The following is a 25,101-nucleotide window of genomic DNA, read 5'->3' as shown; positions in this document are numbered from 1 at the left end:
CAGCTTCCACACTCCGAACCGTAGTTGGGAGCGAGCTGGTCTCATGCTAATAACTTGGCTCGTAGCAGGTAACTTGCATCTAGTGGTCCGAGGTAACAGCGCCGAAGAACTGAACAGCGAGGCGGTGGTTGCAGCAATGAACTCGGGCTTTATTACTTCACAGTGGTACACATTCACGGGCATAAAAGGCACTTTGCTTGCTAGCGTTCGGCTGGAGAATGGACTGCGCTACCGTCACGTTCACACCGTAGACTCAGACTGATTACCAACGCTACACACTTTTGTTTACACTACCCAGAACACACCTGTCCCACACTACGTCACACATATGCATTTTCCCAGTAAGCCGCCAGGGGGGGCTGAGATTGCAACACCTGTAACACAAGTGTAGTTTTGCGTCTGTGCATTTCAATGTACAGTCAGAACTTTTATCTGCTACGTTAAGTCCGCTCTGTGTGAGGCTTTTATTGTGGTAGCGAACATCAGCGTGCACCGCTTTTTTTTTTATGCTCAGGTGTGCAATTTATTTACCAGACCAAAGAAAAAAATACCTGAGAATTAACAATCCACGTAACATGAGGGAGTTTACGGTTAAAGTTTTATCACCTGCAGCCAGAGCAGACAGTCGCCGAGTGCTCCGCTACCGGACACACGCCGTAACGCGCGTCAACACAACAGGTGACACAACACATTACCCACACAGAGCAACGCGACATGAATCACATTTAAACTGGACCATTTGACAACACAATTCCTACATGTTATATTAGCTTAACAAGCTAGCACTAGTTTACTTTTTTTACTTTTAACGACTGAGTGGGTGAAAGTTATAAAATACAGTACTGCATAAGTTCATGCATAAGAAGCCTTCTTGTACTTAATAAACATATACTTCTTACTCTACTGAATTTATAGAAAATCTTAAATTTGTTTGCTAGTTACTTCTCAGATTCAGATTTATAATGCAAAATAGGATGAAAACACTATTTTTAAAAATATCTTTATTATATGTCCTGGGAATTCACAAGGTATCCATCTGTAGGCTGTGTGTGCAATAACTCAAGTAGGATTAGCTCCAACTGAAGCAATGACACCAAATGAGGAACACATTTATGCATTAAATATATATATGTATATATAAATAATATTCTGTAAAAGGTACATTTTTGCAAAGTAACTATTTTTCCTCTGTTACTCGAGACTAAAATCTGATACGTTTGTACTCTAACTTCTGTTACTTGTTTGAGGGTATGTCTGTGTTGTTACTTTAGGCTGCTTAAGGTTAAGAACAGAGTAGGTGTCTTATTTAGTATCAAAACAAGGTCCTCATTTATCATGATCTAATCTCAAAATGCTCCAAAAAGCTTCATTTGAATGTTAGAATCCCCCCAGAACCCCCTAACTTCATTTACTTTTCAGAGTTTCGCTTCTTTAAAGTTTTGTATAGAACAACTGCTGCACCTGTTAATTTATATAGGCATAAAATTCACCTGGCTGTAGGTCAAATTTGTTAATAACAAGCAAGCTCATATCTGTCAGCCTAGATCTTGAGCTTCAAAAAAGAGAAATGTGTCAGTTTTATTCCTTAGATAGAAAACACCTATTCAAATTGTTGTTTTTTAGTTGTTTAATACGTTGAGAATTTTCAGTTACATTTTTTTGTTGTTGCTTTAATCCCTATAGATGCCATTATGAATAAAATGTTTGAAATTTAAGGATCTCATCCTGACCTTTTAACAAGCAATAATGTGAACAGATCCTCGGAGACACAGATTGAACCTTCAAATGAGTGCTCTTCGTCATCCAGCAGGGCTGCCTAGCAACCAGGTAGCACTTCACCAAGCAAGACAAGCTGAGCAAGGAGTGACCTAGTCGTGGGCTTGTAGTAGGATTTTGAAATCTAGGGGATCAATGCTCTTGGTGGGTAGTTTATAAATGTTTAATTGATTGTTAAAATTGTATTTATTTTCTTCTCAGTCATTAAGAGGGTTAAGAAAGAGAAAAATAGGTTTCCAAAATCCTGTAGATTAAATTTATCTAGAAACAATAAAACATGTCCTCTCTAATCACTGAAATTCCTCATAAAAGGTTTTTTATTTTAAGGTGTTGATCAATGTTCAGCAGTATCAACAGATTAAAATAAAAAGGAGAGTGAGACAGAGAGATTACAACTGAATAAGAAGAGAGATTGACTGAGAACCATATTGGGTTTGCTTACTTTACTTCTAAAAAATAAATAATGTGTCGTCCTTTTAGATTTAGGAGTGAAGGAGTTTCAGTGTAATCAAATCCCGAATCAAGGATTTTAAATTCAGAAACCCAGAGTGTGCTCACACTTTCGTCTCTCCCTTGACCTCCACAGGTTCAAAAATGTCAAAAATGTCATCATAACTACTCATTACCCGTTGCAATCTACTCATTAAATAGCTACACAGAATTCTCACATCTCTCACCAGATGCACTCGTAGACACAAAACAACCCCCAACCATAATAATTTGGTAATTCACTTCAGCATAATTCATTTCACAGAACTTTAAAAGGCTCCTTTGTTTCTGTTACTGAATGCATTTTAAGGATATAAAGGGACTATCTAGGATTTAAAGATAGTAATACTTTTTAGTGATACTCACAAGCCAGAAGCACATTTAGCAGTAAACCACAATTGTTGAAATGTAACTCACCTTAATCCACAGAGGGGTCATAACAAAATTATTTTTACTGTTGTGGTGTTTTGTGTTGTGATGGGTCACTTGAGCACTCTTAATTCTCTTAATAATATGTCAGCAGCTTTTTTTTTTTGTTGGGGGGGGGGGAGAGATAATTGGATGTTCAGAGTTGTATCCACTAATAACAATTTATTGTGCATCATCAAAGCCTGCCTCATTAGATCATCTAATTTATCTTAGCTGAATGTTACCCTGGACAACAAGTATTTGACATTTGGTATTTCTTGCTACCTGTGAGTCCACAACACAGCTATAGAGCCTTCATTTTTCCTGACATAATTCTGCAGAGACATGTACTTACATTTTACCGTGTACACCTATGAAATATTCAGTCTAAATTGTTAGACTGCATTAGCATAGCTACAGTAGGTTAACCTTATACTAATGTGAGTGTAAATATATTGTTTAGTAATTTAAGTCTTTTAGCTATCTTCAGATTTTGAGCAATTTAAATCAGGATTTTTTTTCAGCTTCAATTGATGTTTAATTACAAAAGCAACACTAACATTTTCTTCTGCTTTCTAGTATAAGCCTCTTTGCGATTGTAATTCGTCACATCTTAAAATTATAGTGGCAGTGCAATAATGAGATGTTGCAGACGTGAGTAAATCAATAATAAGCCTTACTGCCAGTCAGAGCATAACAGTAAAACAATAATTATACAGCAGTAGTAATTATAACTGACTGTTTATTAGAGCAGTGTGTGACATTACCTCGGACACAGAGCTTTGAAGCTTTGTGTCAGCTAGTTGGTGTGCATTTTTGACGGCAGAACCTCATTCTTGTCTATTGCTCAACATGTGGGCTGAATTCCTGCTGAGCTCTGATGGTTTTGCTCCTTGGAGAAGATCATTCACCTCGCAGCTGCACATCTGTATTCTAATTGTCAGCACTGCTTTGCCTTCACCACGCCTTTGCTGCTTCAATGTAGGCTACACGTTGAGCCTGCCCTGTAGATATGGCTCCAGAGACAGAAATGCCTTTCAATCACTGGCAGGTCTTAGTGATTTCATACTACTAGAAAACCTATCCTCACAGTCGCATGTCCCACATAAGGTCCTATGTAACACATGGTTAAAAATAAGCCACTACACACTATACATTGTGTTTCTGCTTGGTCAAAGGGATGTTGAGTCAAAATGCAAACACTGTTTTTGTTGTGAAATATAACAACACTTTTCTCTGGAGTTTGAATAGCTCGGGTTCTTATATTACTCCAATGATAGACATTTACACAATCTCTACACTTTGAATGCATGCACTATAGCTCCCAAGAGCTAAGAGTTAAGAGTACGTTTGACTAGATTTACAAATTTGCACTAGTCAAAACACCACTGTGACAGATGTAGTCGTAACAATTCATAACTGTGATAATGACTACTGAGATACTCTGCTTTGTATGTCATTTTGACTCCCTAAAGATTTTCAGTAACCACTCTTAGCAGTCTTACATAATCACCCCAGAGCTGGCCAGCCAACCAGGGGGTGATTTCCATTGCTGCAGTGTGATGTAATAACTGTATATTAGACAGGGAAACTCCAATTCCCAAGCATCATTAGGACTAGTTTGTTCTGTGGTAAGTGTCCCCAGATGATTTAACAGTATTAATCTGTTCAACTCAGCACAGTAATCCATTGATGGTTGAGAATGCTCATAATGACTCAGTGTACAGTTTCCAGAGTTGCATTGGTGGTCTGTTCTGACTCTAGATAGAAATTGGTCGTCTTCTCAATTGTCCGTTGTTCATCGCCAGCTGTCATGGCCACTGCTGTCTGTGATCATTTGTTCTCACTGCCATTTCGCCACAACTGACCATTATTAGTCATTTTCAATTTATCCAAAGCCATCATCTGTCAGGCCGGGAAACTATTGCTTAAGTTGATATGTAGAAACTTATATTCACTTCTAGGTATATTATACCTCATACTTAATACGTTTAAAACGTTTAAAACATTTAAAACTCTTCAAATTTGTCCGTTAGCATTTTTGTTTTCACAACATAGCATAGGGATTCTGTCTTGTGTTTCAATTTCGTATTATACAATTTTTCTTACAGACACATGCTTTGTACAACAAAAGCTCCAGTGTTTGTAATCATCCCAGAGTGGCGCTGATTCAACCCTTGGTAAACGTTTTCTACTGATGTTTTGTATTGCCTTTTGCTCTTGAAGCAACCATGAAGCACCAACACCAAATGTGTCAGGGTGTCATAACACCCCAGGTGTCAACATTATGTTAAAGCCTTACTGTGGTTTAATTTACTGCTCTGAGCAATGCATAGGTTGAGCTGTAATGACTTTGTCGAAGCTTTAATGAGGTCCCATTCCTCCCCTGCCATCTTAAATGACTCTTAATGCCCCGCAGTACACAATGAAAGCCTTTCGCTAGTGCATCTTTATATCTTGTGTTGTTCCTTGCACTGATTTTGTCCTTTGATCGTTGGCATTTTTGGCTAATACTGGCCCCTTGTAACTGGTCCAACACCCCTTTAATAGGTCTACCACATTATTCCTCCATACACGTAACGGTGTGTGTTCAGTCTGAACTGTCTCCTCTGTGGTCAGAGGTAACTATGGAAGACACAATATCCTTGATAATACTTTATATATAACACAGTGTGTCACAACAGTGTGTCACAACAGAATATAAAAGCAAACAGAAAATAAAAAAGCAGACTATTAGAAAATGAAATCGCAGAATAAAAGCTTTTTTTTGTATAGAGATCATTAGTAGAGAAATAAAACGAGGGCCTGACTGATCTTTCAAAGTCTGGGGGCTCTGACGCCGAACACAGTTATTGTGCTGAAGTATTCCGCAGGGTAATCCATACCATCAACACCAACCATTAGAGTGAATTCATCAGGGAATAATTCTGAGTGGGCACAAGAGACAGACATTCATTGAGGATGATCTGCTCACGTTTGTTGCTACAGTCTGTTGAGCAGAGTGGTTGTGTGCATCGTCGACTCTTGAAGTGATGCTGCTACATACTCTAAACGTGTTGATGAGGGGATTAAGTTACTACACAGCAACCGTGCCACATGTTATTTATGGAAAGAGGAGGAGATGAGCAGGCTGGAGAGTCTGCTTTCTTATTTTGAGTAACACATTTGTTCACAGTTGCTCCTGAACACCCACACACGGCTTTCTTTCTACAATACAATTATTTTTTGTCGGGACATCTTTGTGGTCCCTCTCTCGGGGACTTTGCACCTTTCCCTTGAGATATTCGTCCTATGTTTGGCAGCTTTTCATTTCCACAGCACATGTTCTGTGCCAAAACCCTGGCAACGGAACAGAAAGCATTGTATGCTTTGCATATCATTTCTGGTACAAAACTCTCAGGTCTTTGTTCATTTTTTTTTTTTTTTACTACTGGTGGACTAACATGGCCTCTTCCCAATGTAAATTAGGTTTTTTATGTTCTGTACCACAGGCTGGCAATTTGTTGATGTTCTGCAAAGACATGCTCAGTCACTGGAATGAGAAACCCTATTTCTTCAGACCACATCAATAACAGGCGTTACAGCACACTTCCTTGATACACTTGCTAGTATCTCTTTCTGAAATCCTCCAGGCTATTTTATGCATCACATCACAATTTGACACATGCAGTGTTTTCAAGTACTTTGAAGATAAACGTTTTTTTTTTGTAAGGAATAGAATGTCGATATTCTCTAAAGCACTACATCAACCGCTCGCTTTTTCCTGAAATGTATGGAGTGGGTGTTCTCTATTTTCATCTGTTTTTTTTATCTGCCATGTCCTTGAACATGCTTAAAACAGGAAAAAGGATTAATAGGATAGAATTAACCTCCGTTTACATTACTTAATTCATATCTGTCTTTTAAAAATATATTCATACATAATAATGTCCTATCATGACATACTAATACTTATCAAATAAATGAGGTTTGTCAGGCTGAGATGGGTAGTGATCTGGAGGTAATGTTGACTAATCATTTGATTTCCCCTGGCTTACTGGTCCTTTCACCAACAGCAACGTTTATTCAAACTACTTGTACACTGGTTCCATTTAATGTGGCTCACTTCAATAGTTGCAATGTAAGAGAATTTAAATTAGACTATTGAACTATAGAGTGATGCATCTTTATTTCAAATACTTTCATATTCTATGTTTAATGTAAATGATAGTCAAAGTACCGGTAATTGTATTCATAGCATTAAACTGCCAGAGTACAAATACATTTTGACACTTTAGTTTGGCAGAAAGCAAATTTAATTCTGCCCATACCGAGGAAAAAAACAATTCATTGTTTCCATTGACTTGGTACCTACTTGTAACTTTTATTTGCAACATAATGACAAATAAATACTTCAAGCGGATCTAGGCAATAAGATGTTCAACATTGTGGAGAAACTGGAATCCTGTGTTTTTAGTTTAACAACTGTCGAGGTACATTTGATCTATGCAAGCCTTAGTTTTGATGTTTCTTTGTTAATATGATTTGTTTACCTCTGGATGTACAGAGCAACATTAGAGGGTAAGCGTGGTATTCAGAGCCTTAAGCCAGAGTTTTAAATGTCACAAAGCTGTCTCTCATTTAACATTAATTATTTTCCATACAAAATTCCATGGCGGAGATATACATGTTCTTAGATTTAAAAACATATAAATTGTTTTTTTTAATCCTGCCAGAGCTGTTTAGTTATACAGCATGTCATTGATACTGTGAGAGGATGATCGTCCATGCAGTTAAGTCAGGTTAGGTGGGCTGCAGCTACAGACACTGTGGATTGTGTTTTTAGGGCCTTGTTTTATTCTTTCAAGTTTTTCTCACATGGCTGGTTTTGCAACGACAACGCAGCCAAATAATAAAATTAAAGTAGGTTATTTATCACAGATTGTATGCAGTATCTCAGGTTATATAAATCCATAGAGTGATACTTTACTTTGAGTGACAAAAGTGAAATTCAGCTTTTCTTTTAATAACTGACAGTAATTAATTTTCTTACACAACTCATATCTGTTACACCTATTCAGAAATGACAACTGGCTCTATATTTGATGGATGCTGTTAAAAGACAGCTACATTATCAACCAGTTTGTCTTCTTTGAGCTTTAAAGCAACAGCTTAGTTGTTGTCTCTTGAAGTCTTCAATGCCCTCAAGGAAGCGTGTCTTCACTCCAGTCCACATAATATACATCAACGATTGTTCATTACCCAAAATGTCACCTACAACAGAACCGAGAAGCCAGCAGAGTCCCTGGTGGCTCTCAGCTAAGAACTCATCATCAGAGGTTGTTTCAATCACGAAAGATGTTTGCATTAATGAAGAAGCCATTGCAGGTTGCTAGGCAACTCTATCAGCATTGCTCTGGTGAGTCAAGGAGCACTGGCTGCGGGGATTCAGACATGGATGTTTTTTTAGCATGGGGGAGAAATGTGTGACATAACAGCTCAGCCAGTGAGGTGTGTCTGGCTCACTGGTTTGTTGCAGATTGTGGTGGGGTGCTAATGGAGGTGGAGATCAGGTTCCAAAGTCATTACCTCCTAGCTAACACCTCCTTTATGAATCGTTAAATTAACAACTTTATTCTTAACGATCTTAACCCTCTTCACTCTCTTTTGTTACTCTGCCAATACAAAAAAAAAGAGACTTTACCATTTTTCTTTGCCCCCATTTGCTCTACATTATGTAGTGTGTACAGGATGCAGCGTTTTATAACTGAGGGTTATTGTAAAAAACAGTGCGAGTTGTTCTACAGCAGTAGTTTTGTATGCTTATGAAATAATCACGTCTCAAATAATGCAGCATAATAAAACATATTCAATTTCAATTGTAATTTTTGCCCATGAGTGCAGGATGAGTCATCAGACATCTGAAATACAAAATAAGGTATTTAATACTTTATATAAATATATTTGGCTGATAATAGAAGATAAATGAACATTTAACACGGGACTAAAACCAGGAAATGTATTTTTCATTTCCTGGGTACTTTGAAAACACTTCATAACAAGCAAACATTGAAATTAGTGAAAACATCTGCCTCTTATTTTACTTCCCTTAATGTTTATCCCTTGCATACATTACTCAAGGCACATCTTCAGGATCTCAGTCCCTGCTGTTACACCGTGTCCTAAGAGCATTCGAGCGTTGGATATCGTGTTGCATCGTGCACAATGGGACACTCTCTGACACACTGCATCACTCGACGGTATACTTCTTTGCTCTGTGAATTTCAGTTTCCCCTTACAAACGTTATTACCGTACGTGGTGCTTTTGTATTGATTTCGCGATGAGCTGAATTTCTCCAGTGTAAACAAAAGTCAAAACACAACATTTCAATCATGGATGCAACACTATCTCTCTTTTTTTTTCTTTTTTTTAAATATTTATTTTTGGGCTTTTGTGCCTTTAATGGAGAGATAGGACAGTGGATAGAGTCGGAAACCAGGGAGAGACATGCGGGAAAGAGGCCACGGGCGGGAAGCGAGCCCGGGCCGCCCGCTTGAGACGACAGCCTCAATACATGGGGCGCTCGCCCTAACCATTGCGCCACCAGCGCGCCCCATCTCTCTTTTTTTTAAGTCAACTTTATTTATATAGCACTTTTTTTTAAAGCTAACATACTAACAACTCTGTTTAGTTAGAAAAAGTGAAAGGAAATCAAAAGTTTCCTGTTATACATACCAGTGCCTTGTAGAGTCCCCTCCTCACTCATCCCTCGTTCTTGACTATGCGAGCAATAGTAATGACCGCCTCGTTACACTTTTTCGCAATGTGTCACTTGCAGGTTGTTAGGACACCTTATAACTTAAATAGAAAACAATGAAATCCAGCTGATTTTGTTGCCGGTGCTCGCTTGCATCGCATGGTGTTAAGACACAGTGTTAAAAAAAAAAAAATGTTCTGCATGAGTACCAAACTATTTTCCTCCTTTTTTTTTCCCTTCTGTGGTGCCTCTTCCTGTTGATAGTGTCAGAAAGAGAAAGTCTAGGGAGTCCTTGTCTGAGCGGGAGTCCATCTGGAATGTTTGACAACAGAAGCCTGAACACATGCTGGTTCACCTTCACTGACCTCTTAATCCTACGTATGCATGCCAATTCATGGGAGTGTTTTCAAGCCAAGTCTTCCCATATGTTTTCTGTAGACAGAAATGTACTATCTTTCGAGTTCCCAGCTGTTTGTTCATTCAGTCCAAATGGTCTTTTGTGCTTAATACATGAAGATTGATTGATAATACCTAACTGTAGTTAGAACTCAGTATTGCATATTGTGTTCCTCCAGCAGCCAGAAATGTCAAAGATATTAAACTCATTGTCATGAGCAGCAAAATGTATCTTGAATGCTTCATTAAGCAAATGATTTATATTTTTACAAGGTTATTGACTACATTGATAAATCACAGTAGTGATGAATTGAACAACCATTGGAAATTGTTGTATGAATTCCAATGGATGCATTTGGGATCTTTGTGTCAACTCAATGTATTTTTAGCAAATTACTCTTACAAATACAAGCTGTGCATTTTGACATCGTTAAAGAAACCATCCATATTTTCTATCGTCACATGAAGCCCACCTCATGACTCTGTATGTGGTGACAAATGTCCTGATAGGTGGAAAACTGATCACTTTGTGATTACAATGCTAGCTTTACTCCTTTCCTGCAGACGAAGCTCTCTGTCAGAGATGCTGTCTCCACACTTAGAGTGTAGTTCAATAAAAGCTCTTGTTTGACTCCTCTAGAAAGTTGCCCTGTGGAGTTGCCATCAATTGTTAGACAGGCTGACCCATTGTATGTATGTGTCTACATGCCTCTTTGCCTCTAGTTGAACCACATTTGCAGTTACATTATTGAGTCGAAGGTGATCATCATGATCTAAGCTATTGCTCGTCCCCATTGACCCCACAAGCACTTTTAATTAACAGTGATCACGAGGACCACTGCTCTGTATCCTACTATCACAGTTGATACAGTGGGAGGCAGAAACATACACATACATGGCTTGTAGATGCTTGTTGCTAAGATTGTTTTTGATTTATAGGATAAAGCTTGTAAGAATGTCTAGATCATTAATAGTGTTCATTAAAACATTGAATCTCGATAGTCCAAATTATTAATAACAAAAAGCAAATATGACAGGAAAAACTGTTTTAGTCTGGTGGTTTAGAAAATGTTTCAGACGTGTTAGCGATCAGCGTTTCTTTTCTTCACCGTTTTTTGGGTTATGAAATTCTTTTTAGTATTACACGAGTGCTAAACAAAGCTGACTGGCCGGGTAGGGTAGCTGGAGTCTGTTTTAATCACAGCAGCATGTGAGGATAAAAATAAATCATGCTGAGAGCTTGAAGCAGGAGAAAAACTCAAATAGAAAAAAAATTGCTGTTGAAAAAATACTGTAAGTGTTGAATCCACTGAGTTATTATTTCAAACAAGACATTAATGTGCTTATAGCCAGTGTTAGGGCGTTATATGTTTACATTATAGGCTGACATGTCACTTAACATGTCACATGTCATCAGTGAAACCTGATGGTTATGTAGAATGAGACCCTCATTCAGTAAAGCCAGCTTTATTTACGTGAGTGTGTGTGTGTGTGTGTCACACCCCCTGTCTCTCTGAGCAGACACCCATGTCTGTTGGCCTCCAGCAGACCTAGAGGACAGCTGCTTATAGCTCAGTTTAAGATTGTATGGGTTGCAGAATGTGCAATTATTATAAGTAAATCCTCAAGGGGATTATGGGTAGATTGGTAGATACTAGGGGTGCAATGTTTTGCAGAGGTCATGGACTGGTATGTAGCACGGTCAAGTTCTTCAAAAAAGAGGCAACAAAAAGTCCCAGATGCATAATTATGTGTTTCTGTCATTTATTTTGAACTGACAGCACTGCAGGTTACAGTTTGTTTCATCTATTGTCCTTAAAATGTATCTGTGATAGTCAGTGCAGCCTGTAGTGTGTTACAGACAATTATGAAAAATAATAAGTAACATAGAAATGAATAACCTCACTTGAAAATGTAAAATAAATACAATGGTCAGTAGAAGACAAAATTAGATGCTGCATCATATTTATAATTCATGATTTTTGCAGTCACATAGCTTGGACATGTTTCGGATGTCATATCACTCTTTTCTGTGTTTGTTTTGTTGTGTGTGCTTCTTAGTTTTTTGTCTACTAGTAGATAATGTTGTGTGTCATTGCCTTTTATCTCCACTCAGACATATTCTTTGTACGTCTGGATGCAAAAACTGTGACGTCTGAAACATGACAGTACAGGTTGATTACAAATACCTTTACAGCCCTAGGGGGAAGGGTGTGAATTTTGAAAAGCGAAGCGGACTAGTAACAGAATTAGCTCCAATTATTTATTGGCTTCTTGTATGTTACCTATTTTTCCATTTTGTTTCTGCAATCTCTTAATCTAATGCATTCATTTGTTTCCACCCATCAGTATTACCAATCACTGCTTTTATTTTTTTAAACTTGTTTCTCAGGTGTGTACACCATGACGTCTAAACCTCACCCTCCTCTGATGAAGAAGCACAGTCAGACAGACCTGATAAGTCGTCTGAAGAGCCGGAAGATCCTTGGAGTCGGCGGTGAGGATGATGATGGCGAAGTGCACCGCTCAAAGGTCAGATGCTTAACACGATTTTATACTCTTGTCATTCATAATTATTACAGGCAGTATTACAGACAAAGTCAAGTAGCATGTACATTAGCACAACAACAGTTAAACCCTTATCATCAGTGAAATAGATAACAATGCTGCAAGGTATTAGCAGAAATGACATTTAACCACCACTGCATTCATTAACCCCGTGAAGAGCTATGGATTCCTTTTAAAAGCCACAACAGGCCCGTAATAAGCTCATCACTCTTGTAACATTTCCATTGTGTGCATTTGCTCCTTCTGCTTCGGTGAATGTAGATCACATAATCTCATGAGCTCCCAAAGCTCCACAGAGATGCAGCTGGCTCCCCTGGGAGAGACTCCCTGCCTCTTGTGTTCTCTCCCTTCCTCACATGTATTTGCACATTCATATAGGCTGTGAATCATGGTGTGTAAACCAAAAACACAACAGACAAATGCTAGTTCATGCCACAAAACAAAACAAAAAAACACTTCTCATACTCATGCTTGTTGATGCACAGTTGCAGACTGGCAGTAAATAATTATTTTCAGAAGGCTCAAATATCAGGATTCAGATGATTTCCCCCTTATCAGATTGCTTTAAAAATGATCATAGGAAGAGCACACTGTGCCTCACTGAAATATTAATAAGGCATGTGTGTGGGAGACGGGAACAGAACAGAAGGGAGCTGGCTTACGGTGGTGGCTGATAGTTTGTTATGAGCTGCAGGCCCCCTTTTCTCAACCCTTCTTCGTGTTTGTTTTCTCTCCCAATGTTTTAGCAAGGAGCCCCAACCCAGACATCTGCCACTCTGTCCCTTTCAAGAAGCATACTTGTGAATACTTCATAACAAGAAATGTTTAATGCCTTACCATTACTGCATATAAAGTTTGTGTAATAGAAATTAGATACAGTTTGTAAAGACTGAGTGGGATACAGAAATGGGCAACAGGCCTTGCAGAACAACTCAGTGCTTTGGCTAATGTAGTGTTGGTAGGGCTGCACATTCAATCCTAGTTTCAACTTTATAGGATTTATATTTTACTAGTAAAAATGAAGCAATATTGATACCTGTTTTGTTACCCTGACAACAAAAATAGAAACCATAGACACCAACAGTATATTGGGTAATTTCTTGTTTTTAATTACCAAAAGTTTCAAGTTAACTCTTGCTCTCTCTCTCTCTCTCCTTCGCTCGAGGCTGTTGGTAAAAAAATCTGACGAAAGATTGGAAGTGTTTTAAAAGCTTTGGTACTGTGTGATACTATTGATTATTAATAATAATAACAAACTTATCATTTCAAAACATGGGGTGTAGAAAAGTAGCTAAGTATCAGAAAGTTTGACAAACCTAATTACACTTTGAGCAGTCATCATCAACACCTAGTGAAATTTTGGATTTATCACAGTAAATGTGTACATCTAATTTTTTCACTAAAAGGAAACATACAATACTGAAAATAATATATATGGCTGAAAAAGAAACAGCCAATAAAAGGGCATATGGGTTACAAAAAAAACAAAATATTATCTCACCTCAAGGATGATATGAACCGCACATTCCCAGTATAAATAATCTGTACAGTGGTACGAGTACAAGTTCAACCTGACACAGCCTACAAACAACTTAATCACCATTTTCTAGATCAAAATACAACCAAACTGCCCTGCGTCACAAGATGACATTATGGCAGTAAAAATATGGCAGTAGCAATTAATGGGAGCTTCAGCCTTGGCAAATGGTGGACGGCTGCTTAGACATGAACATTTGCCAGGCATTGTGGGCATGAATTTGTAGAAATATTAGTTTGACTGACTAGGTATTCTGGTGCCAATTAGCGTTATCAACAACTTTAGTTGTTAAGTCGGCTAATTGCACACATCCCTATTAGAGACTGGGAGTTCTAGCTAATAGGGACTCTTGAATATTTGTTTTTTATGGAACAACGCAATTGCAGCTTTCATATTTTTTTAGGCTTGGTCTATGTGTTGTTTGAATTGTACGCTTCCATAGTCAGCTGTGGAATTGGTCCAAATTTAGAAATGAAGTATTGCTCTCACAATGTAATTGTTCCCTTCTTCAGGTGGATTGTACTGTTATCCTTGAGCTGTTCTATTTATCCTTACCACAAGTGTTTGTGGTAAAGACACCCTTGGGAGCTAAGGTTAGCTGCACAGCACGAGTTGGTTTGGAGGGGAAACAGTTGGCTTTATTCCCGTGGTCGCTGTAAACAAAGGAGGGAAGTGCTCCTGTCTCTTCCTGCCTTTTTTGACTGCGTGGAGATAAGAATACTGTTCCTATTAATTAAGGTCATGTAGCAACAAGCTCTGAAAGCACAATTTCAAGATTGCATGAACAATAAAATGTTCAGCCCCATCTGTCTTATGGGACTGCACAAATTGGCATTATACATCGATATCCATCAGATAGAAAAGAAACATATTCAATTATCACATTTTAGGTTTGCAGATAATAGACTCTACTTCTCCTGTATATTTTTCATTTCCTCTGGCTGAAAAGTTGCCCTTTGTTTTACCTTTGTTACTGTATGTAGTTGACTGACTGACTGATGACAAGGTGAGGCTGTCGGAGGGGGTATTAAGAGTCTGCAGTGAACAACATTGTGTTGTTTTTTTCTCTTTTCCTGTTTCACCCTCTATCCACGGCTGCCTTCCGTTTTGCTCAAATTCTAGGCCAGTCCTCAGCCATCAGTTTGACGTTTGGTTCCCTTTGAGTATTTCTCATGCTAGTCATGAATATTTATGTGTTCCTGTCGAAAACAGCCCCTGAAACCAAAGGCACAGGAAGGCTGATTCACCTGAACATTTGATCACAGCTGGCACAGACAGATTCATTTACAGCCACATCAGCCTCTCTGCAGAGAGAGATGTAATGGGTGTAGTCTGCAACTCTTAACGTTTTCAGGACATTTACTTCAAGGACTTATTTTTAAGATTGTCATTTTGCAGTTAAAGAAGGGCCACTTAGTTATAAGTTATCATATTCAACCTTTTTAGATATTACCTTATGTCATAAAGATACCTTATTTTTCAATTCCATTATTTGATTGACATTTGTTTTTTTAAATGTTACAGCTCCAGTGCTCTTTCGATATTGAAGATACAATAAGCAGAATTTTTACACTAACATATCTAAATGAATTAAACATTGACTAAACCTATGCGATATATTTGTTTGTAGCCATACATTACCTCAAATATTTACAACAGTTATGAAAGCCAGAGAAATCCTTCATTTTATAGTACTAACAACATGTTTATCGTTGCCGTGGAAACACCAGATGTTACATCAAAGACCGCCACATAAGGAAGTGGGAACTGCTACTGAAAGCTGCCATACTGTTGCTGTATGTGCTGCTGTGATAAAAAAATTATACTTAGACACATTAACTCAGTGGTAAATGTTTTCTCTTCCTCATGACTGTCTCGCCCGTTCGTCTTGACTACCGTCAACTCAACAGCGGTGGGGGATGGAGTAGTAATTACTCCCTTGATTCCCTGCAAGCCTCAACATCATCTTTTGTTATTGTTTTGATTGACAGGTTCTGGCGGCGGAATGTACAAACAAACATTTTAATATTTGGAAATACTCAAAGGCAGAACAATTGAAAACCCTTGTTTTGATATTTATTATACATTGCATGAAATAATTTAGTTTCTGTCAGTTTGACAATCCACTGTCTCATTAAGCAAACCAATTTTTGCAAAGTTGTAGTGAATTCCTTGGAAAGGGTGCTTGTGAGAAAGTAATTCATTTTCTCTGCCTTAATGGTTTCATGCATCAGTGTTTATTTAGTTTTAGTAATAATAGTTCTTACTGCAGCACAACAACAGTATTTTAGCCTAGAGATGTTGAATAATGAATGGGACTCATTGATTTTAAGGGAGTTGGAGGACTTGTAGGCTTTGGGTGAGGAATAAAACGTCCTTTCTTTTCATTTATCTGTGGGTTATTGTCAGCTCATGCAGAAAAAAACTTGTGTCTTTGTTGTCTGTGTGGTTTGTACTGGACGCTTTATATCCCCCTTGTACCTGTGTGTATTAAATAGTTTTAAAAGCAAAGTATGAATCTGATTTTGTCACCATATGGCAAATTTATAATACCCAACATCGCCATATATTTTTATAATGTGTGTGTATTTATAAATATACATGTGAAGCGTGTCTCTCTATTTTAGCTGTTTAAAGCATTTTTACTTCTCTAGAAACTTTGTGCATGCTTTTATATTTAAAGACACTAAAATCCTTCTGAGATTCAGAGTTGATGTTGCATAACCTACAGCGCTCCGACCTGCTGGTTTTTAAATGTGTTATGGGCGAGTCCTTCATTGCACTACAGAACTTGTTCAATTACATCCTCTATGCAAATATTATTATTATGACAATCTACGGATGTAACAGTATTTCTTGCTACTAGATAGCAGACAAGACAAAAACAATCAAATATTGCCAGATACTGATGAACAACACAAATAGCACAATGAACATCATGCATCATTTTAACAGTGCCATGTTGTGAAGCTCGAGACGACCAAAAAATATCTTTAGGTATAATCTGTATCCATGTATATATTCCCAGTTCCTTAAAACGAATCGATTGGTTATCAAATCTGTTGTTCATTACATGCTTCTGGGTAATGACTAATAATCCAATTGGATGTAAGTTCCATCCCTATATTATACCTGTCATCAGACAGGTATAGATGAAGATCTCATGGTCAATTACAGCATTCTACACTGTTAATCATAGTAGATCCCTGTTGTAAATATAAGACTGCTTCTTTGTACACACAGTTCTGATCGTGAACTCTGGAGAGCGTAGGAAAAAGAAGTGTAATTCTTTTGACATCAGCCTGTTGACAATGGCAAAATAGTCCGCCTTCAGTCCTGCTCACCTTTTCTCACTTTATGTTTGTGTCTTATGGAGAGATCCATGTGAATAAATGAGCACTAATGAAGCCTTGATCAGCATGTTCTATAGCTGTGATAATAAGACATGCTTATCCCAAGGGTTACGTTCAATACGTCACATTTTTCTCCCAATAAATGCTTCAGGCTCTGAGAATTATAAATTGAGCTGTGTTGTACTCGTGCTCCTTGGATTAGGTCAAATTGTAACAAATGCGGCTTTCCCTCTGCTACGAGCTTGATTGTTGATTTACAGCCAAAGTTTACAGCAAGTTGTTCTCATGACGTACCCAGTTTATTTATAGGGGGGTGAAAAAGGAGGGGAAGACATTATTTTATAAATATGTTACTCTTTAAAGCTCTGTTCAGTGAGTTCATTTTCAGTAACTCTATAAAAATGTGTTGACACTGTTGAAACTGTTGATACACCTCCATTGAGAGCACTTTATACTAGTTTATATGGTTCTTTGTTGTCAGGCTGTCATAACAGATCTCTGTTAAGATGGCGTTATTGCTACAGATTTATCCTTCTCATAACTCATGTGCTTTTCCTTCTGTCTTGCCTTCTTTGCTCACAGATCAGCCAGATGCTCGGAAATGAGATGAAGTTTGCGGTGCGAGAGCCTGTCGGGCTGAGGTGAGATTTGAACTGCTCAGAAAAGCTCACAGTTAACACAACAGACTGTGTGAGGTCATCTCTGTGTCACTTCTAGAGAAGTTCCACATCTCTAAACTCTGGGGCGGTGAATGTACTAGAGACGATGTTGAAATTCATATTGCCTCTTCCGTTACTGATGTTTAGTTCAATTCTTCTTTTTAATTCTAATGTGTCTGTATTTTCATATAAGCTCTCTAACAGGTGACTTCTTCTGCCCAATAAAAATCCTACTCTCTAAATCAGCAGTTATGTTTACTGGCTTGCCAGCATTTCATTGGTACGTGGCACATTATTTGCAGATGGGCTGATGTTTGTGAACAGGGTCGATACTACTGGCTGCTACTAAGGTTCACCTGATGCATCCTTAGAATTGACTATTTGTTGCAGTAAGGATGAATTTGGTCATGTAATGTCTTTCTTCCTAGGATGTGGATGCTAATATCTGCAGTGGGTTTCACAGTTATGGGCCTGATGGTGAGTTTCCTTTAAATTACTGAAAAAGTCAATGAATATTCATCAATACAGAGATTTTTGCACAGCTATGAAAAAGAAAGAAAACTCTCATTTTAGAAATAGAAACAATGGTGTTACACAAACGGGGCTGTGAGTTACTGTAGATTCATAGAGTCCATTTCCAGCTTATCAATGAGGGACATCTGGAGAAACAGTACAGTCTTTGTCGGCCCTACCTCAATGCTCAATATTCTCTCTGCACAAGGCATCCACAGTTGCTCTAATTCACAGGCTGCTGCTTTTTGGGGACAGTTGTGAAGGAAATTATGACAGACTTGTGTTGTGCTTTTTTCATTCCCACACAGGCCCTCGTGTTTCCAAACCAGCTATATGAGGTTGTTTTTGAGGAGGAGCTCTCCACGACTAACATCTCTGTCCGTCTATATGGAGGAGCATTGCTCAGTAAGTTTCTACCTTTCTACCTCTAAAGTGCCAAATTATCATGCTCCAATATGCATAGGTGAAGTACATTGTATATGAAGTAGCTATGCCATCAGGTAGTATATTTACTATCATGAAAATAATGCTGACACATAACATTTGAATACATACGCTTACAGGCAAAGAAAACAGTTCAACTGCCCTTATTGTGAAAATGTCTTCTTCTACATTTTCAATGTACACTCACCCTCTGTACAACAAGCTCTCTTCCTGCTGCAAAAGTGTGTGTGTGTATGTGAGACTATGAATGGGGTTGAAACACAGAAAGAAGCTGGCTCACTCAATCCAGCATTAAATTGGGTTCGACACTTATTGATGATTCAGATACCAGGTAATTGTAGCATTTTAAATCTGCTTGCCTTTGTGAGAAGTGTGCCATTACTTTAATGGCTTTTGCAATTTGGGGAGTCAGTCACGAAGTCGGTGATTACAGGGATTTGTGATAATAATAATGTGAGAGGCAGGTATGATGGGTTATGATGAAGTTGAAAAAAACAACGGCCCGAGGGAAAGTCTTGGCATGTACTTTTACTATTTCGCCAGGGGACTTTTTGTTAAATCAGGTTATTACAGTGTCAGAAAGTCAGCGCCTAGAACGTCTGTAACCACAGCAAAGCAATATCTATCTAAAGCCTGATTTATACTTCTGGTCAATTCTACGACGTAGCTACACTGAAGTGGCTTACATCGTCATGAGCACTACATACAGGATATGTGCGTTGGTGTGTCTGCGTAACTCTGTAATACTCAACATACAAATGTTAGCTGGCAGTGCAAATTCTGTGCGAGTTATATTGCCATTTTCCGGTTCTGCCTTATTCTCTGCTTGTTTGTGTAAAGGAAACCATGAAGACTGACACCCGAGCGTATTATGTTTGAGTTGGAACTGATAAACGTTGTGCAGCAGTTGCTTATACTGCAATTATTGAGAAAAAAAGAAAAGAGAGGAGATATCGGAGGGGACGAAATGCACAGCCACTGAAATCAGTTAAGGCAAATGCCGGGATTTTTTTTTTGCAGTCGTTTGGCCACTGAGAGATATGGGTGAGGAAATGCACTTAGATATTTTCACATTTAGTAGATTTGACCAGTTGGTTCATCGTCTGCAGCCTTTTATCTCACACCAGGGTACACACAATATGCACAGGGCGTGCAGTCAGTACATTTTTGAGGAGTTGCTCTACAGGCTATTCACATGGGCGCAGGGCTATGCTAACCTAACGGCTTATGTTATGTCATAGATTTGACGTAGAAGTATAAATCAGACTCAACAAATATTTGCAATCTGGTGGTTGAACTTTTAACCTCAACATTTTTCAGTGTAAATTGATGTGCCATTGTTTCTTAAACAGATGCATGTTCCCCAAATGAGCCATAACACTTTCTCTATTACAGGTTCTGACTGACAGCAATATTTAAACATCACTAATGCACAAATATTAATATGTATTTATTTTGGGGTAACTTTTTGCTGTGGGCTGTCTCATTTTGTTATATGTTTAAAACTTGCAAATGGTGTCATCAAAAGGTTGCGAGTGGCTCTAAAAGGTTACAAATGAAAACCTGGCAAACTTTACTGTTGAATCGTGTCATACATATTCTCATTCCCCCTACTCACAAGATGTTCATAACAAGAAGGAATCCCACTGCGCACTGCCTTGTACTCATATCTTGCTAAAAATGTAAAATCTGGTACAAGGGAAAAAAAAACATGCTGTATGACTTCTGCGTAGCCTGAGGCGAGAAACTGTATAACCACACGGCACTGTGGAGACGGATATGAATAAAGCAGCTTTCAATCTCATAAAGCCAGCAAAAGATGGCTTCTTTATTTTAAATGTCAACAGGGCTGTGGGGATTAACAGAGAAACAGGATGATGTCTTACAAGACAAGAAGCAGTAAATGGGGCAAAGGATGGGGTCTCATCTGCCACACAGATGGAACCTGGCGGGCTGATGATTCAGTCCATCGGCCCTCCCACCTTTCTTTCCATCCATGCTTCCATCCATCAGTGTGTGTGTCGGGTGGTTAGCAATGATATTCAGGAATTTAACTGGAAGAATGGCAGGGAATGAAATGACTGCACACAGGCTTTTATCAGAATCAATGAGTCGGAGCATTCAACAGAATCAATAGGCAAATTATCACTGCATGCACATGGCATCACAGATAATGGCTGCAAAAAAAAAAAAAACACTCTCTAAGTGGATTTGTTTGTGGAAGTGCCCTTGAAAGTTTATCAGTCTTTTTTTTTGAGCCTCCCCTTTTTTCTGATTTCATTCCCATGCCCCTGAACCTTTTACTTCCCTTTGAATGCCCTCTTTTCCAGGCCTGGCCCTCATCATGTGGAATGGTCTCTACACAGTAGAGAAAATCATCATCCAGTGGACTCTGCTCAGTGAAGCCTGCTACTTTGCTGTCCAGTTTCTAGGTGATTAAACTTGCAGTTGTTATCTCCCCCCCCCCCCCCCCCATTTCGATGGTGACTTTGTGTGCAGTCTAACCATTAGTTTGAAAGTTTCCCAGAGAATTTGAAAATGTTTGTGTTGATACTGCCCTCTTGTGTTATGAGTGTAGGATCACAGCCTTGGATAAATCAAAAGATAGGTTCTCCCTTTTTCAAGTCTGTCTTGCAACACTCTCCTCATATGCCTTTATGTAAAAATGAACAATTTTTGTTCCACAACAGACAGCAATGCACCTTTAGTAGGGATGCACAGACTTGATGTCTTCAGTTTCCCAGCTTTCGTTATCGTTTAATACGAGGAAACAACCAGATACCAATGTACAAAAAATGTTCAATGCAACATCAACTTTGACTATAATATTGCTTTCCTAACTTGATGAGATCAACATAATGATTACATTTAAAATACTTGTAAAATAATTGTGAAATAAAAAATTATATAGTTCAAATAAAACTTAATTAACTGGATAAATACAAAACGTTCAAAAACAACAGATATCAAAATTCTTAATCAACGCATACTGCAGTTTGAATCCATAAAAAAGAAAACAGGAGCTGACCAACTGGCTCCTTTTATGCTGGCAGGTTAGCTCCCTCTTTCTTCCGATGACACTTCTATAAATCTAAACCAGTCTGTCATCTGCAGCAACAGATACATATTTCAATGCACATACTTTTACATAATTTGAGCTTTGTTTCAAGGCCGACCTGAAAATATACAACAATCTTTCAAGATCCACTTTCCAGAGATAAATATCACAAATCAAACACTTTGCCTCTTGATTAATTTTAAAAATATGTATTCAGCTTTTGAATGTTGTTCTTTGGTTTCAGTGACATCCATCACCTTAATGGAGATTGGCATCCTGCCCAATGCTGCTTTGCTGCTGCTCCTCAGCCGAGTGCTCTTCCTGGTGGTCACCATGGCTTACTACTACCACCTGGGCCGTAAACCCAAGAAGATCTGAGCGGACTGTGCGACACTTCCAGGGAGGGGACATCTGAGTACAGATCACAAACATGGGGTTAGAAGGTTTGGGATATGAATTGATCAGGGTTTGGAGCATTACTTTTCCAGTGTATGCCCCCCCCCCCCACCACCACCTCCACCACCACCACCAACATGGGACCTACCTTATATTAACCCCCAGTATTCAATGGATAAGCACAGCGTCACATTCCAGTCTCTACTACCAGAACGACAAAACCTCATAGTGAAAGTGAATTACTCTTTCACTGGGCTGTGAGGTCAAGCCCCTCTTGAGACACATTCCTCTAATTATACAGAAGAAGCGAGCAGTCTGTTGTGCATTGTGTCACTAGGTTATATGATTTTATTTGAACAGTACAGAGTCATTTCACACATCAGACTGTGTTTTATGTACACAAAAATGATTTCCAAATTCAGTATTAAGTGTTAGCTGACTATTTATTCTGAATCACACTCAAGGACCATGCTATGTGCTACTCTTTGTTTTCTGCTTGTAGCTGTGGGTGTTAACTTGTACTGTATGAATGCCAAAGTCAAGCCTGAACATCTGTACTCTTGTATCCCTGACAGTTGTCCAGTGCACACATCGAATGGAAAAATGTGTTCAATTCAGGTCCAGGCAGTTGAGCTAAACTTAGCACACAATCCAACTGCTAAAGGTAACTTATACTCAATAATGCCAAACAATAGTTTCAGATTTAACTTCCCCAAAAGCAATTGGTGAATCCAAACATTTTTCTGTGACATGAGTGATTTCTTTCTTTTATTCCTTGAGATATCATTTAAGAAACTTCTACCAAAGTGAATAGGACATGTTTTGTACCGCGAATTTAAGCTACAGAGATTAATACATTTAATGTTGATAAAAGAACATGTACACTGACTTGTAGAAAAGAAGCAGCTTACTTCTGTCCCTGTTGTGTGTACACTGTAAGGCAGGACTTTGACCTGAGCAATCTTACAGAAAGTTTCCAACGTTCTGACCTTTACTGCAAAGCTAGTTTCACAAGCCGAGCATGTCAGTGTGCAGAGCAAACAAACCTGAGGATTCTCTTCTGTGATGTAGCACAGTTTCTTTTTTCTTTTTTTCTTTTTTTACAAACACCATATCCGTAGCCTTGCCTTAAAACTACTTAAAGAACACTGCATCCTAATTCTCTTGTATATATGTAAATAATAGTATTTCCTATGACGTGGTGTTCTTGTGGGCCGAACAGGGAACTTGTTCAGTATTAGTTAAATGATTTTCTCTTTCTCTTGGCATGTGTTGTTTTTTTTTGTACCTATTTAAGTGAATTTGTGTTTTTGATGTCTTGCATGCGAAATTATCCAGCTAAAGAAATAGCTTCAACTGTGTAGCGAGCTGCCACCATCTAGAACACAAATAGCAATGAATGGTAACATAAACTAGAATTGGTGAAGAGCCCAAACAATTGAACACTTGATTTAAAAGGCAGTTTAACTCAACATGCTTTGAATCATGTAATCCAACACTCGATAGACATGCACCAAATTGATATATTAAGTACATTTTCTACCTCCCGATACTAGCCACTCCCCTCAGATACATACATCCAACTTCAAAGGCGGTGCCAGCGGTGATAATTTGTCAACTCTGATTTCTGCGGAACAGGCACAAAGCCTCCTAAAGATAGCTGACCCATTTTGTAAATTTAACTTGAAACATCATTTTGAAACAAGAAACACACTGTAGGTCTCCTCCAAAGGTGGTCCATGTTGTCGCAAATGACCACGTTGAGTCCTGCCCTAAAAGGGAGTGGTCCTGAGGTCAGAGTGATTGATGGTTTGCAGTGGGGAGTCCAGTGCTGCAGGCAGATGTGCTTGTTAACTCGGACGATATTTCAGTTCAGATAGGGAACGTGAAACATGGGTGAGGTCTCCTGTACTCCTCAAAGTTGTAATTACCCTTTTTTCCAGTGTTTAATTAGATATAGCTCTCCTGACTGACATTGTGTGCCCCAACCTACTGCTCAGTCCTGACTAGCATAGTAATTACGGAGTTCAAGAGAAATGTCTTTCCATTTCCGTCAATACAGCTAGCCTCAAATCATCTGCCTCACGAAACGTTCAAAGCAGCTTATTTTCGTAGAGATGGGCAGTTTTTTGGGGGGACGTGCAGAGGAAGGGAGGCACAGAAACAGGTCTTTCATCCTCCTGGTTCTCTGACGTCAAAAAGTCCAAACTTTACATTGGTAACTTGGTAAGTTGAGCTATTTATTCCTACTGCTATAGATCCAACATATGGTGTCCTGTTGTGAATAGCATACAAGGTCAAACTGTTTCAAGTTGTAGCAATGTGTTTTTAATGTATATATGTGCTATATTGTACTTTAGGAAATGAATTGTTATGGATTTCCACCATTTAGAAATAAAGAACACAATTGTTTATTTTGAAGACTTCAAAAGTTTTGTTCAAATGTGTGTTCACTTTTCTTTCTGACATATTGGGGATGCAACTAACTTTTATTTTCACTCCAGGTCAATGTTCTGATTATTTGCTCAAGTAATAATTAAATGTTGGGCTTCTAAAATATGAGGAAAGAAGGAGTAAACAAATTTCAAACAATTACAATTTTGTAAAACCTGTGATACATTAAATTTTTTATGTTTTTTAGAAGCACTCGTAAACACACATGAAAGTAAATACATAAAAACAGCAAAACCTCAATCTAGTATTAAACAAAAATAATCTTCAAAGCTTTGAAATAAACTTTTTTATGGATAATAAAACTTCAAAATGT

At 38.3% G+C, this 25,101-nt stretch overlaps 1 protein-coding gene across 3 annotated transcripts in view; it reads left to right on the top strand.

Moving 5' to 3' along the window:
* LOC132972669 (tumor protein p53-inducible protein 11-like) overlaps positions 1-24,755 on the top strand; it is a 36,627-nt gene extending 11,872 nt beyond the window's left edge. For all 3 annotated transcript variants that reach the window (XM_061035668.1, XM_061035667.1, XM_061035666.1), the window contains 6 exons: positions 12,199-12,338; positions 17,847-17,905; positions 18,352-18,400; positions 18,745-18,841; positions 21,211-21,312; positions 22,183-24,755. In XM_061035668.1, coding sequence (XP_060891651.1) covers positions 12,210-12,338; positions 17,847-17,905; positions 18,352-18,400; positions 18,745-18,841; positions 21,211-21,312; positions 22,183-22,316 — 570 coding nt within the window. In that variant the 5' untranslated portion in view covers positions 12,199-12,209 and the 3' untranslated portion in view covers positions 22,317-24,755. The remainder of the gene's footprint in view (positions 1-12,198; positions 12,339-17,846; positions 17,906-18,351; positions 18,401-18,744; positions 18,842-21,210; positions 21,313-22,182) is intronic.
* Positions 24,756-25,101: the final 346 nt, after the last annotated feature.

The sequence above is a fragment of the Labrus mixtus genome, chromosome 4 (genome assembly GCF_963584025.1).
Source record: "Labrus mixtus chromosome 4, fLabMix1.1, whole genome shotgun sequence".
In the NCBI taxonomy this organism is placed as follows: Eukaryota; Metazoa; Chordata; class Actinopteri; order Labriformes; family Labridae; genus Labrus; species Labrus mixtus.
This window is presented reverse-complemented; position numbering and strand designations above follow the sequence as displayed.